The sequence below is a fragment of the Cervus elaphus genome, chromosome 9 (genome assembly GCF_910594005.1).
Source record: "Cervus elaphus chromosome 9, mCerEla1.1, whole genome shotgun sequence".
Taxonomy (NCBI): domain Eukaryota; kingdom Metazoa; phylum Chordata; class Mammalia; order Artiodactyla; family Cervidae; genus Cervus; species Cervus elaphus.
In genome coordinates this window covers 47,755,592-47,771,353 of record NC_057823.1, presented here as the reverse complement: position 1 = coordinate 47,771,353, position 15,762 = coordinate 47,755,592, and the positions used below count along the sequence as shown (strand labels likewise).

The 15,762-nt window shown below is 35.0% G+C and overlaps 1 protein-coding gene across 1 annotated transcript in view; it reads right to left on the bottom strand.

Moving 5' to 3' along the window:
- SEC24A (SEC24 homolog A, COPII coat complex component) overlaps window positions 1–15,762 on the bottom strand; it is a 68,949-nt gene continuing 53,187 nt past the window's right edge. Inside the window, exons 17-23 of the mRNA XM_043912801.1 lie at window positions 10,681–10,791; window positions 8,986–9,161; window positions 7,451–7,588; window positions 5,133–5,237; window positions 4,605–4,697; window positions 3,261–3,364; window positions 1–2,979 (exon numbers count right to left, since the gene is read on the bottom strand). Of these exons, the coding sequence (XP_043768736.1) occupies window positions 2,865–2,979; window positions 3,261–3,364; window positions 4,605–4,697; window positions 5,133–5,237; window positions 7,451–7,588; window positions 8,986–9,161; window positions 10,681–10,791 (842 nt within the window). The 3' untranslated portion in view covers window positions 1–2,864. The remainder of the gene's footprint in view (window positions 2,980–3,260; window positions 3,365–4,604; window positions 4,698–5,132; window positions 5,238–7,450; window positions 7,589–8,985; window positions 9,162–10,680; window positions 10,792–15,762) is intronic.

The following is a 15,762-nucleotide window of genomic DNA, read 5'->3' as shown; positions in this document are numbered from 1 at the left end:
TGAAGTTCTTTCAATTAACTTTATTGAATAGCCAAATCGATAAGTTAGCACAGTTCAAACGATTATTTGCATGGGTTACAAATGACTTTTTTTTTTTTACAGGAAAAAAACAGTGAGAATTACAAACTGTAAAAAGGAAGACATCTTGTCTCTAACATTTCAGAGAAGCAAGATATAACACAGCACATTGAAGATCAATACATATTTGAATTTGAAAACAAGAATTTAATGTTACAATATTATACACTACTTTACAAAATTAAAATTTCTACATAAGGATTATACTTGTAATAGTTAATAAAATCCTGAAATCACATTTGGTGGTCCCCTAGATAACAGCTGTTATGCATCTTTGATTAGAAGAAAAATCTTTTATCCTAATTATTGTAAAACAGTCTATTAGATTCAATACATTACATTAAATTAAAACAATGAAATATAGGCAAACTAAAATAAATGGTACAGCTTGAGTGAATATTAATGTGCCAGACTTACAGAAATGTTATTTTAAAAATCCTAGAAATTAGAAAAATAGAGTACTTTTTATGGTAGAACTGCCACTCAGATTTAAATACCAAGATTGCCCTTGTCAATTACTTTAGTAGTTGTAGATCTGTAGAAAATTCAAGGATCTTTCATAATTTACAACTACAATAAAAAAAATATGGCATAGTGTAAATATTAGTTGCTTTACATCAAAAAGTAATACAAGATGAGATAGCAGGTAGTGCCCTACTTAAAAAAAAAAAAACTAAACTAAAAAACACATTCAATATTGCAAAAAATAATTGCTTAATATCAATATCTCCAAAAGATTCATTCATTCCCTCATTACTGGGAGAACAAATATTGTGAATTCTTACTAAAGTTATGTTTTTTATGACCTGGCTATTATAAAATTATTCTGGATTGCACATGTTATGCAATATCTAAAATAATTTTTTAAAGTAAATTTGTGAAATATACCAACAAAGCATGTGGTAATAACAAGAGTCATACCCACTTAGGGATGAAAGTGAGGCACAAGGAAGATTACTGTCCCTAGGAGCACAAACTTTCCCCTCTAGAAGATTCATTACTACTATTAAAAAAGGACCTACAATATCAACATTTAAAATTCACATTATGAACAGAATTTTAGTTATTTTAAGAAACATCAGTGCATAATAATGACTCTCAGTTTCTTTAGAAGAGGGGAAAATAGAAATGTATTCTAATTAGCTACAATTTGAAAATTGCTTTCTAATAAAGGAAGCAGCTTTCAAGAAAATTTCCAATTCAATGTATCACTTCCATACTGAAAATAAACCTTAACACTGCTTAAGGGAGATAATATTTTTATAGAACACAATTATTCTGATCTGGCTGGCAAGCAGTAGTATATACTCTAGTGGGACCTATTTCTTCCCTACCCCAAAACAATTCAGTTAAAGTCAGCTCATATTGATGTAAACCTGAAAGTTACTATTTCATTGGTGATCATATAAGATCAAGATTGTAAACACATTTTTCTAATCCATTAAAACAAAGAAACAAAAATCTTTTCATCAAGTACTACTCATGAACAACTTTTACTTCAAGAAGTTCATACAAGACAAGATGAATCTGTGAAAACTGGACCAAACTCTTTTTTAAAGATATTCTATCACACCACCTTAAATATACAGATGTATAATTTACCTATTTGTAAAAAAAAGTCACTTAATAGTTTTTACTATGATATTTCTCTGGCCAAATCAAAAAGCAGTATCTTGAGCATGTTCAGAAATCAAGTTTCTTTTATAACCTCCATATATCAGACTTGTGTGATCTTAATAACCACTAAACCAAACAGCGGCATTCATGCTTTACTAAGTTTTAATGTTAAGAATGAATCTTATGAGCAACTTCCAATTTAATTATTAAACTCCTTAGAAAATGTTACTGATGGATTTGAGACAGCATTTAAGAAATCTTTAATTTCTTTCATTCATACTCATTTCACCAATATAATGCCTTTATATTATACATCACAGAGCAGAAATGTACCAAATAAAACCCACTTAAAGGATCAAGATAACTAAGTTTCTCATCTCCCTATTATTGCCAGTCCCAGCATATTTATGAAGACAGCTCAGATTTTTTTCACTGCAGAGTAAGATAGTGTGTCCAAGCAAGTCTTCTGCAGTCGAATCAGAAAACCACTTAGAGTTTTCACTCTAAATCAGTGACTTTGTTCTTCAAGTATAGAGAATACTGACAAAGCTTGACTGTATCACTTCATATTCTTCTCAAGCTAGACTAGAGTTAATTTACTCTAGTTTTAGTTAACATGATGATCCTTTTTCTTCCTTTTAAAAAAAAAAGCAAAACTCTGGGGGATGGATACTAGTTTTCCAACATATTATTTACTTCAAAAATCTTTTTATTTTAAAAAGATCATTATCAATGGATTTGTAACTTCCCCACAACATTTAATCTTGTGAGGTTTTAAATGTAGCAGCCAAAAATTCAGAAAAAAATGAGAAATATACATTTGGAACACAGAAGTCTTTATTTTACAAAATGTACTTTGCCTCTGCAATACTGTCTTATTTCAATCCATAACAACTCAAACATAATTGGCAGCAAAGAAAAAAGATAATTTGTGTGATCAATCATATGCAGATATATTTTGATTTGAAAAATACAGTATTTCAGAGTTGCATGTTTGATTCTCCGCTGTGTTCCTTTATTTGCTACAATTTGTTGAAATCACAGTGAGAACATATAATCATCACATTAGTCCACAAACCTAATAGGAAAGGAAGGTATTACACATTCTCAGGTGTTCTGTGTTATTGTGACTTTCCTTTGAAATTATTAAGTCGAGTATCTTCATTTGTTCATTTATTCACTTGCTGTTGTATATGCAAGAGGAATTCATAATATGATAATGCAGATTCTGTTCTGTCTTCTACCATGTTTTGAAGGAAGTTTGCTTTCATTGGACTCTCATCCCTTAGGAATAAAAGACAAATATTTATATATATTAGACGAAACGTAATAGTAAAATAAACAGTGGATTTGTCACAAAGCTTTGACATCTATTTTGCTAATAAATGGATATAAAGCATAACTTAATACTACTAACTTGTACTATTTATTAAAAATAAAAATTTTTTTCTATACCCTTCTAAAGAGTTTGCAATAGGTTATACATACCTATGATTCAACTCAAAGGTTTCCTTGCAAAGCCAAGCAAACTGCTTTAGTGTCGACAAATGACAAATTCAACTTACCTTATTACATAAAGTATTGGGTAAAATGGTCTCTGCTCTCTAAGCCAAGAGATGAAAGCTATTGTTCTGGCAGATTCTGGTGTATCAAGTTCTGGAAGGTCTGTCTATTAAAAAAAACCAGCAACATACAACTTACTCTAAATTATCAACTATAATACTTTTCAAACTTTATCTTGTATATGAATCACCTGAGGATCTTACTGAACTGCAATTGATTTAGGATGTCTAGGGAGAAGCCTAAGATTCTACATACCACAATTTTCTCCCTACCCCTAAAGGGTAGGCAGACTTTTTAAAGGAACAGATAATAAATATTTTAGGCTTGCAGGTCATTTGGTCTCTGTTGCAACTTCTCAACTCTGCCACTGTTCCACTGAAGCAGCCACAGACTATACTATAAGTAAATGCACATGGCTATGGTCCACTGAAACTTTATTTACAAAACCAGGTGGCAGGCCTCCTTAGGCATAGTTTATCAGACACTGATCTAGAAGAATATGCTACCTCTTATCTTCAGTATATTATGACATCTAGAATTAACTGATCCATTCACACCGTTATTACAAATATAAGAATTTCTTATCTCCTCATTACCTAAAGCTCTTAGTCATTCAGATCAGCCATTAAGCTAGTGCTTATCCTAGATAGAACCCTATGTCTTTTAAATACATAAATGTCCTAATGACTTCTATAAATGAAGTTAAACCCATAAATATGACCAAGATGCGGACATAAAATATATTCCAAAGTTGGTGACAAACTGATAGTTGAAACTGAAAAGTATGCATGAAATAAGACCATGTTATAATTAATTCTAACTTTAAAATTCACAACTATCCAAATGTTACATAGTTTAACATGTGCTTTCTATGTGTTGTTTCAAGTACTCCCCCATAAGCAACAGCACTCTTATTTTACAAATGAGGCTTTTAGAGAGTGGGTGACAGAGTCCAATAATCAATATATATCCAGCTGATATTGGTCTCAAGTTGTTGGTTTGTGTGGCAGTTAGCTTAGTTCTTACTCTAAAGCAGCAGTTAAAAGGGCTCTGCCAAAGAACAATGAAATCACTTGCAAAAAACACAAAACACAGAAACAGAAGAGCCCTAACACTAATGCCAACTGCTGCCAACAGCAGCAAACTTTTTTTGGCCATTAACTACGTTCATTACTTTCTCACTAAAATAGTATACACACATAAGAACAAGCAAGTAAAAAATGCAAAATAACCTAAAGAATGCCTCTAAAATACAGCTATGATTTCAAAATAGGATGTCCATGTTTTTGCCATCATTTGAAACGCCTTTTAAGCCTATCACAATCACTATAATTACACAGTCTTACCATGGTCTGTGGAATTAATGCATAGTTTTCAACTCCTAGAACTTGGCTGAGAAAATTCTGTCCACAATTTCTTCCAACCCAAAGCATTAGTACCTGGAGACAGGAAGAAAATTATTTTGAGATATAGCTTAACAGTGAGATATTGACTCAACCTTTAACCACTGACTGTGTTTCAAAAGATCAAAAAGGGTAAATCCATGGCTGATTCATGTCAATGTATGGCAAAAACCACTACAATATTGTAAAGTAATTAGCCTCCAACTAATAAAAATAAATGGGAAAAAAAAATTTTTTTAAAAAAAAAGAAGATCAAAAAGGGAAGTTAGTTTACCAAGACTGTATAGCCTCCAACTAAAGTAAAACTACTATTTACCATAACAGGACATTGTATGCTCCGCATGCAAGGAGACTATGGAGGAGAAGGTGGCAAATACAAAACTATATAGATTAAATAACACATAATCCGTTAAGAGAGAAACTAAGGGGAAAGAAGGTAGCAGTGTACAGAGAGAAGTCAAGACTACTCACAGAACCTGCATCCATGAGAAAGGCCCCATCCCTGCTGAGCTTCTCCACTGAAAGCTGAAGAAGAGGCGGCTGAGGTATAGTGCGATCACTGATGCTGATTGCTCCCTTAAAAATTCAGCAAAAGATTAAAGCTTTTAGATATAACTATTAGGGAGCCACAATTTAATAAAAAGAAATTTAATGAGTGTTACCCTTGAGACTTTGGAATTTATTTAGGTAAATTACAATTATTCATATTTAAACATAAAGACGAGGAGGAAATATGTATCGTTTATCTAAACAAAGCCATCATGATCCCAGTCAAGCCAACTTACTTTCTGATCTTAATTTATTATTTTAAAAAACTAATGCAAGCCTGTGATGGTTAGTTATCCCTGTCTGAACATCTCGACTGAGGGAAAACAATCTGTTCTGAGGCTTAAGGGAAATTTAAAAAAAAAAAAAACACAAAAAAACTAATGCAATAAATGTAATCAGTACTCATGTCTCCTGATTAGATAAATTACATTAATGAGATCCAAATAAATCTGGAATTTAGTTAATGGTAACAGATGATTGTGTGGTTTAGATCATATACACATCCTGATGTAACAGTAAATCTAATGCAAGTGAATTTTCATTAGTTCTCTTCAATTTAACACTTACTGAATAAGGCCAGAAATGGAAGTTTCTCATTTGTCACTGACTATAATACTGCTATCTTAAAATATACACCTTTAATTATTTGTAACTATTCATTTTTGACCAAAATTTGATTTAAATACTAAAACTTGGTACTTAATGAATCTTATCTAAGGGAGAATGTAAATAAAATACTGACCTATCAAGGGGTACTACCAGTGAGAAGGCTTTAGCTCTACTAGGGCCTTAAGACCTTAAGTACCTTAAGGTACTTAATCACAGTACCTTAAGACCTCTGGCCTTAGGGCGTGTGGGGAAGAGACTATAGCCCAAATACAGCCAATCAGAAATTAATGTGAACTAAGAAAAGAAAGCCTTGTCCTTCTCTGGTGTTAAAGATGGGATGCTATCAGTGGCTCTGTTTTCTAGTCTTATATAAAAGGCTGGTCTGAAAGAATGAGGCAATGCAAACAAGAGTCTATGAATTTGAGTTAGACCTGAGTTTAATTAGACCCTAGCCTTTCCTGTGGTTTGTGTTTGAGTGCCCCATCAGTCCCCTTTCTTTCCTAAGCTCACTTGCAAAAGAGAGTCCTGATAAATATACCATTGAAAATCTTAATAGTGCTTATCTCTGAATGTATGTACTATGAGTGATTTATTTTTCTCCTAGTGGTCTCCACATTATAGACGTCTAACATACTGCATTTGTATTTTTATGTTAATTTGCCACTTTTCAATTTGAGAAAAATATAGATCCAGTTAGTTGAACTTGTCAAACACAGGAGTAATCTTAAGTCATTATTTTTGTAATACAAATTAATGTCATCAACAATTTTCATTTGCTAAAAAGTTATCTCCTTCATGTATGCAAGGTACCTTAAAATATTTAAACTCAAATGTTTTTAACCATAGTATTACTTCTAACATATATATCCTAACTTGATTACAATGTATTGTAGAAAGATTATGATTTAACATTTTCATGCTTGCAGCTTTAACTCTAGTAAATTTCCTATGAAGGGAAAATAATGTTACAACTTAGACAAATATTTTCTTTTCAATTCAAGAATATTATTACACTAAACAGTGACTGGGCATTCAAGTGTAATTTCACACTGGATACTCCTTTCAGATCAACCTGTTTAAATAAATAAATCATAGGTTGCTCTTGGAGAAGGCAATGGCACCTCACTCCATTACTCTTGCCTGGAAAATCCCATGGATGGAGGAGCCTGGTAGGCTGCCGTCCATGGGGTCACGAAGAGTCAGACACGACGAGCGACTTCACTCTTACTTTTCACTGTCCTGCACTGGAGAAGGAAATGGCAACCCACTCCAGTGTTCTTGCCTGGAGAATCCTAGGGACGGGGGAGCCTTGTGGGCTGCTGTCTATGGGGTCGCACAGAGTCAGACACGACTGAAGTGACTTAGCAGCAGCAGCAGCAGGTTGCTCTAGTCAATTTGACAATGTCTTCATTTACTTAGATCTCTCTAAAGATTTGTCTTAAACAAATAGTAAAGTTTATTACTTTAATAACTAGGTAATATTTTCAGGAGCTTCCCAAAGCCAAAATTTCTTTATATAAGAATAAAATGAAAAGCTTTAAGAAAGAAATCACCTTTCTTCATTTCTTCAATGGATTCAATATAATTAGGCTTATAAACATTCAAGTGAATAAAAAAATGATCAATCTTACCTCATCTGAGAGATTGTCAACTCTATACAAATTGGGATGAGTTGTGAGCATAAGGTAAACCAAGGGCTGATTTTTCACTTGACACATAGCAAAAATGCGTTCATCTAAACGTGCATTTGTCCCAGTCTGAAATGATTTCTATAACAAAAAAATATACCCATCAGAAAAAAGGTATTTGACAAATACATATAAAATTTTGCAAATATCAGCTGTTAAAAGAATATATTCAAACAGAATTAACAAATTTACTGCTACTTGTTCTTACAAAAATATATCTTAATCAAAAAAAATATATATATATATCTTAATCAGTCACACACATCTATTAAATTGTGGCTATATCCTCACCTAAAAGTCTTGACAAATTAATTATCTGACCATGGCAAAATCATTCCATCTCTCTGGCATCTGCTTCCTAATGGAATCTAAACATTCTATCTGTCATAAAGCAATAGTGATACAAAAATCTAAATAACTGGACAAGAAGGATAAAGTTACACTGCAGATGCCAAAAAAAAGGCATATGAAGTATGAAGAACCAAAGATATAAGTATTCTGTAAAAGCTGAGTGATGATGAATGGTGGTTAACTATCCTCATTTCTCCTACAGCTAGAGAAATTAAATAATGTATAATAACAAAGCTCACAAATCAACCAAGAAAATTAGTAATTTGAAGACAGCTACTTAGTAGAATAGAGTTAACAAGTAATTGTCAGTTTCAACTGGAATATTAGCTCCATGAAGACTAAATTCAGAGATAAGGTTTTGGGCATTTCTATTGATGGAAAGGAGTAGAAAGAGGCAGAGAGATAACAGCAATGAAACTTTGCTTTAAAACAAATGCACTGACTATAAGTAAGGAAGATTAGAAAAGGCTGTTAAAGAAAGAATACTATAGGAAATGAAAGACATTCCATTTATTCATTCAAAAACTACTTACTGAGTGCCTATGGGCTTCCCTTGTGGCTCAGCTAGTAAAGAATCCGCCTGCAACGCAGGAGACCTGGACTCGATCCCTGGGTTGGGAAGACCCCCTGGAGAAGGGAAAGGCTACCCACTCCAGTATTCTGACCTAGAGAATTCCATGCACTGTACAGTCCGTGGGGTCGCAAAGAGTCGGACACAACTGAGCGACTTTCACCTTCTCTGGTTCTATCTGTCCTGGGGTTCTACACTTACTATTCAGAAGCATTAATTACCCTGAACTCTGTCATCTAATATTTCACGCCAGAAAGCCTGCAAATTACTGGTGTTTTATTCCCTACGTAAGACATTAAAGGTCACCTATCCTCAGGCTAAAATAATAGGAAGTGCACCATGTGCATGCCTCTTCTTCCAAGCTTTGTTTCTCCTTACATACATCCTCCAGATCCTTTAGGTAGTTAATTTTTTGTATTTTTTCCTTTAGGTAATTAATTTTTTCTATTTTTTTCCAGAGTTTAGAAATTGTTATCTATGAGAAAGAGGTTCACAGGACAAAACTTTTGGCTATTGACACTTTCACTGTGTTAGTTTCTGGTTTTGATTCTTTTACCTGTTTAAGGAGAGCCAGCACAAACAGTGGGAAAAGCCGAAGAGAGAAAGGAACCATGAGTCCAGGCTGCTGGTTACTTAGGGCTGAAGAACGATAAGCTGAAAGGGAGTCTATGACGGCATTCACTAGGGCATCTCGAGCATCACTCAGACTGGCAGTCACAGACCTGTCAACAGCTAACAGAAGTTGAAGTAGGGACAAAAGAGAAAAAAGACAGAAGTTTAGTCACCCCACTGTTAAGGATAGAAAAACTTTTTTTAATTATACAAATTTTCTCTCAAGTTATTACATACACAAGGAACCAAACACAGCAGTTAAAAGCACATACTTTGGAGAATCAAACCAACCTGTGTTGAAATGTTGTTTTGCTCTTTCCTAGCAGTATGAAAATCTGGCAAGTAATTTAACCTTTATGACCCACAGTATCCTTATCTGTAAAATGTATACACTGGAAATACAAATGGAAAATATATACCCCAAAATTTTTTCCAATACCAAAAACACTGTAGTTGCTTTGAAAACTTCTCAAATTATAGCTAAACTCTATTCATGTGGTATCAAAAATACACTCAATGAAGTGACATTATTAACTGCTATGACCAAATTTATATATAAGAAAAAAGAATGAAGACTACTATTATCTAAACTCAAGGATTTTGACAAAATGTGAGGGGTAAAAAGTACATATTGGGATCAACCAAATTTAGTAACAGAACTAATACTTGTTGTGAAGATTTTTTAAAATTCACATATACTCCCTGACATATAGTTGCTATTGTTAATAATAAAGATATTGTTACAAAAATGTACTAGTTCAACAAAATATAAAGGCAATGGATCCTCAAATTTCTTAGGTTACAATTTTTAACTTTTAACACATGAGACTAAAGTGAAGTTAATTATTTATCATGTTACATTAAAGAACATTTTTTTCCCAATAGGAAATTCAAGAAAATAGGTAATTATTCCTATTACAGGCATTTGAGTTTGAAGCAAATTGATGATTGAATTTGAAGCAAAAGGACTCACTGGCAGCCATCCCTGAAGGAGAAAGGGAGCAAGAACCAAGATGACATTAAGCTCTATGTTTTTGAAAAAGGGATCCAAAAAGAAAACAAAACTAAACAAAATTCAAGAAGGCAACTCTGACATGGAAGACATTAAGTAAAACATGGCATTGAAGTCCACAGCAGGTAGACTGTGAGACAGAACACAGTTTGCATGTATGTGTCTGTATGTGTGTGTGCACTCAGCTGCTCAAACAGTTTTGTGGTAGCCTAAGGCCAGTGAGGGAAGAAGAAGAGAGCAAGCAGTAACTGTTAATTAATGGGCATGAGGCTCATTCAGGGGTGATGGAAATGTTCTAAAACTAGACTCAGGTGATGGCCATACAAATCTGTATACATACTCATGGATGTATATATGGAGTTATATACTCAAATGGGTTAAGTGATAATTATATCACTTATATCTCAACAAACTGAAACTAATTTCAATAAAGCTGTAAAATTAAAAAAAGAAAAAAAAATCAGGTTATCTGCAGCAGACCCATTTATTCAAATAGTTACTTGGCAGGCATACACTGAATCTAAAATACTGAAATTGTAAAGCAAATTATTCAAAGGAAAACACAAGTATATAGATTTTTCAAATGCTACTACTTGTAATATGTTTACAATAGGTAATAATTCTTACCCATATTGGCCAATAACCCTGAAATTGCTTGAACATCAGCTCCAAGAAAGACTTCATTTAAAGTTGAAACTACCGGCAAACACAGAGTATGAACACGAATTCTTCTTTCACCTTTGGAGAAAACATACAAATAATAGTGAGGAACAACAATATTAAAAAAAAAAAGGTGTGTATTAAAGTTACTCAGGGGACTTCCCTGGTGGTCCAGGGGGTAAGACTCCATGTTCCCAATGCAGGAGTCCCGGGTTCAATCCTTGGTCAGGGAACTAGATCCCATATGCTGGAACTAAAGAGCTTGTATGCCACAACTGAGATCGAAGATCCCCCGTGCCACAACTATGACCTGGTGCAGCCAAATAAATAAATATTGAAAATAAATTAATAAATAAAGTTACTCAGAAAAATCACTTCAATTTGGAACCAAACAGGATTATGTGTAGTAAGTAGGAATAGTATCAAAACAAACTCTAAACCATTATTTTTTCTACTACAAACTTTTTTCAAGGTACCACTGAAAAGACAATAGAGATCATATCCAAATGATGGTAACATGCTAGCTTCTTTAAGATTTCTTTTCTGAATTTTTTGATTATTTTATCCTTTTTGTAAAAGCGATTTTGGTAAAATATAGTTTAAGAAAACACTACTCCAAGATATGTTCTACATTCTGTTTTGATATTCAAACTCCAGAGAAATTTTATACTGTTCTTTTTAATCACAGGAAAAAAAAATTAAAAGAAATCCACTAATTCAATTTGACTCAGCTTGTGAAATTAAAAATAAAGCTTTCATTTAAAAAAAAAAAGTCACAATACTTCCTCTTTGCTAATTACCCACACAGCAAAAACCAGTAAATACAAGAAACAAAAGTGAAAACCATCTGAGAACCATATAATATCAAATATCAAGTCAAGCTCTTAAAAAGTTCTAACGCGCAAGACCCTGAACACCAAAGAAGAACAAGCAAAAAAACTGGAATGGATACCCACACTACAACCTGTAGGGACACATGATGACTTACAAAACCTTATCTAGGAGGAGCTCATACAAATTACTTTTAAAGAGAAGTAATATCTATGTAAAAGGGTGATATTATTTACAGCTTCTATTCTAGATAAAAACATTGGTAACTAAAAGAAATAAGATACAATGTTTAGCCTATCATAACAACAACTATTATATACTTCAGTTCAGTTCAGTTACTCAGTTGTGTCTGACTCTTTGCTACCTCATGAATCACAGCACACCAGGCCTCCCTGTCCATCACCAACTCCCAGAGTTTACCCAAACTCATGTCCATCGAGTTGATGATAGATACAGATAAACTCACAAAATCAAAAGGTGGTATTAAAAGGGCACTGAATGGGACTATAAATTGGTAAAATATTTCCCATGGCAGTAGCATGGCAGTAGCAAGATTTTTCTAAACATCTCTATATTTTTATTTCCAATTTGAGAAATCCATCTTAGTGAAATTTTTAGATGACAAAGATTTGCAGACATGGATAGAAATTATAATCACATTTTATTTAGGTTATTCTTAGAAAACATTAGGAATAACCTACACTAATAATTAATACAGTAAGTATATAAAAAGATGTCCAACATTATTTATTAAGGAAACATGAAATAAAACTAAAAGTGATACATTATACTTTATTAAAAGGGCATAACAAACAAAAAACCTCAAACCAAAAATAACAAGCAAAAACTAAACAGATAACAGTAAATGCTGGTCAGAATGCAGAGCAGGTGGAACTCTCATACACTGCTTAGAGCACAAAATGGTACAGCTGCTTAGAAACAGTTTGGCAAGTTCCTAAAAAGTTAGACATAAGCTCACCATACAACCCAGACACCCATCAAAAACACTGAAAAGTATTTAACCAAGTGAAATTATAACTTAGGCTCATACAAAACTCCATATGCAAATGTTTATAAGGGTTATATCTGAAATTGCCAAAAACTGGAAACAACTCAAATGTACCTAAGCTAGGAAATAAACAACCTGAGTACAATGGAATACCATTTAGGAATAAAAAGAAACAAACTACTAGTAGATGAAACAACATGGATGAATTTCAAATCCACTGTGTTAATTGAAAGAGCCAGATATAAAAGGTTTACCTACTGTATGATTCTATTCATAAAACATTTTTGCAAAGGCAAAAGTAAAGGGTCAGAAAACAGATCAATAGTTGTTAGGATCTGGGGATGGGAGACAGCCCAAGGACATTTTGGGGGTAATGGAACAGATTGTGATACTTAAATTATCAAAACTTGTGGAACTGTAACTTCCCTGGTGGCTCAGATGGTAAAGAATATGCCTGCAACGTAGGAGAAAATGTAAAAGTTGCTCAGTCATGTCCAACTCTTTGCAAACCCATGGACTGTAGCCTGCCAGGCTTCTGTCCATGGAATTCACCAGGCAAGAATACTGGAGTGGGTCGCGATGCCCTTCTCCAGGGGATCCTCCAGACCCAGGGATCGAACCCAGGCCTCTCGTATAGAGGGCAGATTCTGTACCGTTTGAACTACCCAGTAAGCTGGGTTCAACCCCTGGGTGGGCAAGATTCCCTGGAGAAGGGAATGGTAACCCACTCCAGTATTCTTGCCTGGAGAACCCATGGACAGAGGAGTCTGACAGGCTATAGTCTACCGGGTCACAAAGTGAGTATATCTGTTTCTATGCGTGTAATAGCTGTCATTGCCAATATGACAGGCTTAAACGTCTTAATTGTTAGTTATAAATGTTTTTATCTAGAATAGAAGCACTAAATAACGTTACCCTTTTAGACAAGTATTCAGTTCAGTCATTCAGTCGTGTCCAATTCTTTGTGACCCCATGAACCACAGCATGCCAGGCCTCCCTGTCCATCACCAACTCCCGGAGTTCACCCAAACTCATGTCCACTGAGTCAGTGATGCCATCCAACCATCTCATCCTCTGTCGTTCCCTTCTCCTCCTGCCCCCAATCCCTCCCAGCATTAGGGTCTTTTCCAGTGAGTCAGCTCTTCGCATCAGGTGGTCAAAGTACTGGAGTTTTACCTTCAACATCAGTCCTTCCAATGAACACCCAGGACTGATCTCCTTTAGGATGGTCTGGTTGGATCTCCTTGCAGTCCAAGGGGCTCTCAAGTGTCTTCTGCAACACCACAGTTCAAAAGCATCAATTCTTCGGCACTCAGCTTTCTTTATAGTCCAACTCTCACATTCATACATGACTACTGGAAAAACCATAGCCCTGACTGGACAGACCTTTGTTGACAAAGTAATGTCTCTGCTTTTTAATATGCTGTCTAGGTTGGTCATAACTTTCCTTCCAAGGAGTAAGCGTCTTAATTTCATGGCTGCAGTCACCATATGCAGTGATTTTGGAGCCCCCCAAAATAAAGACAGCCACTGTTTCCACTGTCTCCCCATCTATTTCCCTTGAAGTGATGGGACTGGATGCCATGATCTAAATTTTCTGAATGTTGAGCTTTAAGCCAACTTTTTCACTCTCCTCTTTCACTTTCATCAAGAGGCTCTTTAGTTTTTCTTCACTTTCTGTTATCAGGGTGGTGTCATCTGCATATCTGAGGTTATTGATATTTCTCCTGGCAGTCTTGATTCCAGTTTGTGCTTCATCCAGTCCAGCATTTCTCATGATATACTCTGCATATAAGTTAAATAAGCAGGGTGACAATATACAGCCTTAACGTACTCCTTTCCCTATTTGGAACCAGTCTGTTGTTCCATGTCCAGTTCTAACTGTTGCTTCCTGACCTGCATACAGGTTTCTCAAGAGGCAGGTCAAGTGGTCTGGTATTCCCATCTCTTTCAGAATTTTCCACAGTTTATTGAGATCCACACAGTCAAAGGCTTTGGCATAGTCAATAAAGCAGAAAGAGATGTTTTTCTGGAACTCTCTTGCTTTTTCGATGATCCAGTGGATGTTGGCAATCTGATCTCTGGTTCCTCTGCCTTTACTAAAACCAGCATGAACACCTGGATGTTCACGGTTCACGTATTGTTGAAGCCTGGCTTGGAGAATTTTGAGCATTACTTTACTAGCATGTGAGATGCGAGCAACTGTGCGGTAGTTTGAGCATTCTTTGGCATTGCCTTTCTTAGGGATTGGAATGAAAACTGACCTTTTCCAGTCCTGTGGACACTGCTGAGTTTTCCAAATTTGCTGACATATTGAGTGCAGCACTATCACAGCATCATCTTTTAGGATTTGAAATATCTCAACTGGAATTCCATCACCTCCACTAGCTTTGTTCGTAGTGATGCTTCCTAAGGCCCACTTGACTTCACATTCCAGGATGTCTGGCTCTAGGTGAGTGATCACACCATTGTGATTATCTGATTCGTGAAGATCTTTTTTGTGCAGTTCTTCTGTGTATTCTTGCCACCTCTTCTTAATATCTTCTGCTTCTGTTAGGTCCCTACCATTTCTGTCCTTTATTGAGCCCATCTTTGCATGAAATGTTCCCTTGGTATCTCTAATTTTCTTGAAGAGATCTCTACTCTTTCCCATTCTATTGTTATCCTCTATTTCTTTGCACTGATCGCTGAGGAAGGCTTTCTTATCTCTCCTTGCTATTCTTTGGAACTCTGTATTCAGATGGGTATATCTTTCCTTTTCTCCTTTGCTTTTCGCTTCTTCTTTTCACAGCTATTTGTAAGGCCTCCTCAGACAGTTATTTTGCTTTTGTGCATTTCTTTTTCTTGGGGATGGTCTTGATCCCTGTCTCCTGTACAACGTCACAAACTCTCTGTCCATAGTTCATCAGGCACTCTGTCTATCAGATCTAGTCCCTGAAATCTATTTCTCACTTCCACTGTACAATCATAAGGGATTTGATTTAGGTCATACCTGAATGGTCTAGTGGTTTTCCCCACTTCCTTCAATTTAAGTCTGAATTTGGAAATAAGGAGTTCATGATCTGAGCCCCAGTCAGCTCTTGGTCTTATTTTTGCTGACTGTATATCAAAAAGATAGGACACTGAAAGATGAACTCCCCAGGTCGGTAGGTGCCCAATATGCTACTGGAGATCAGTGGAGAAGTAATTCCAGAAAGAATGAAGGGATG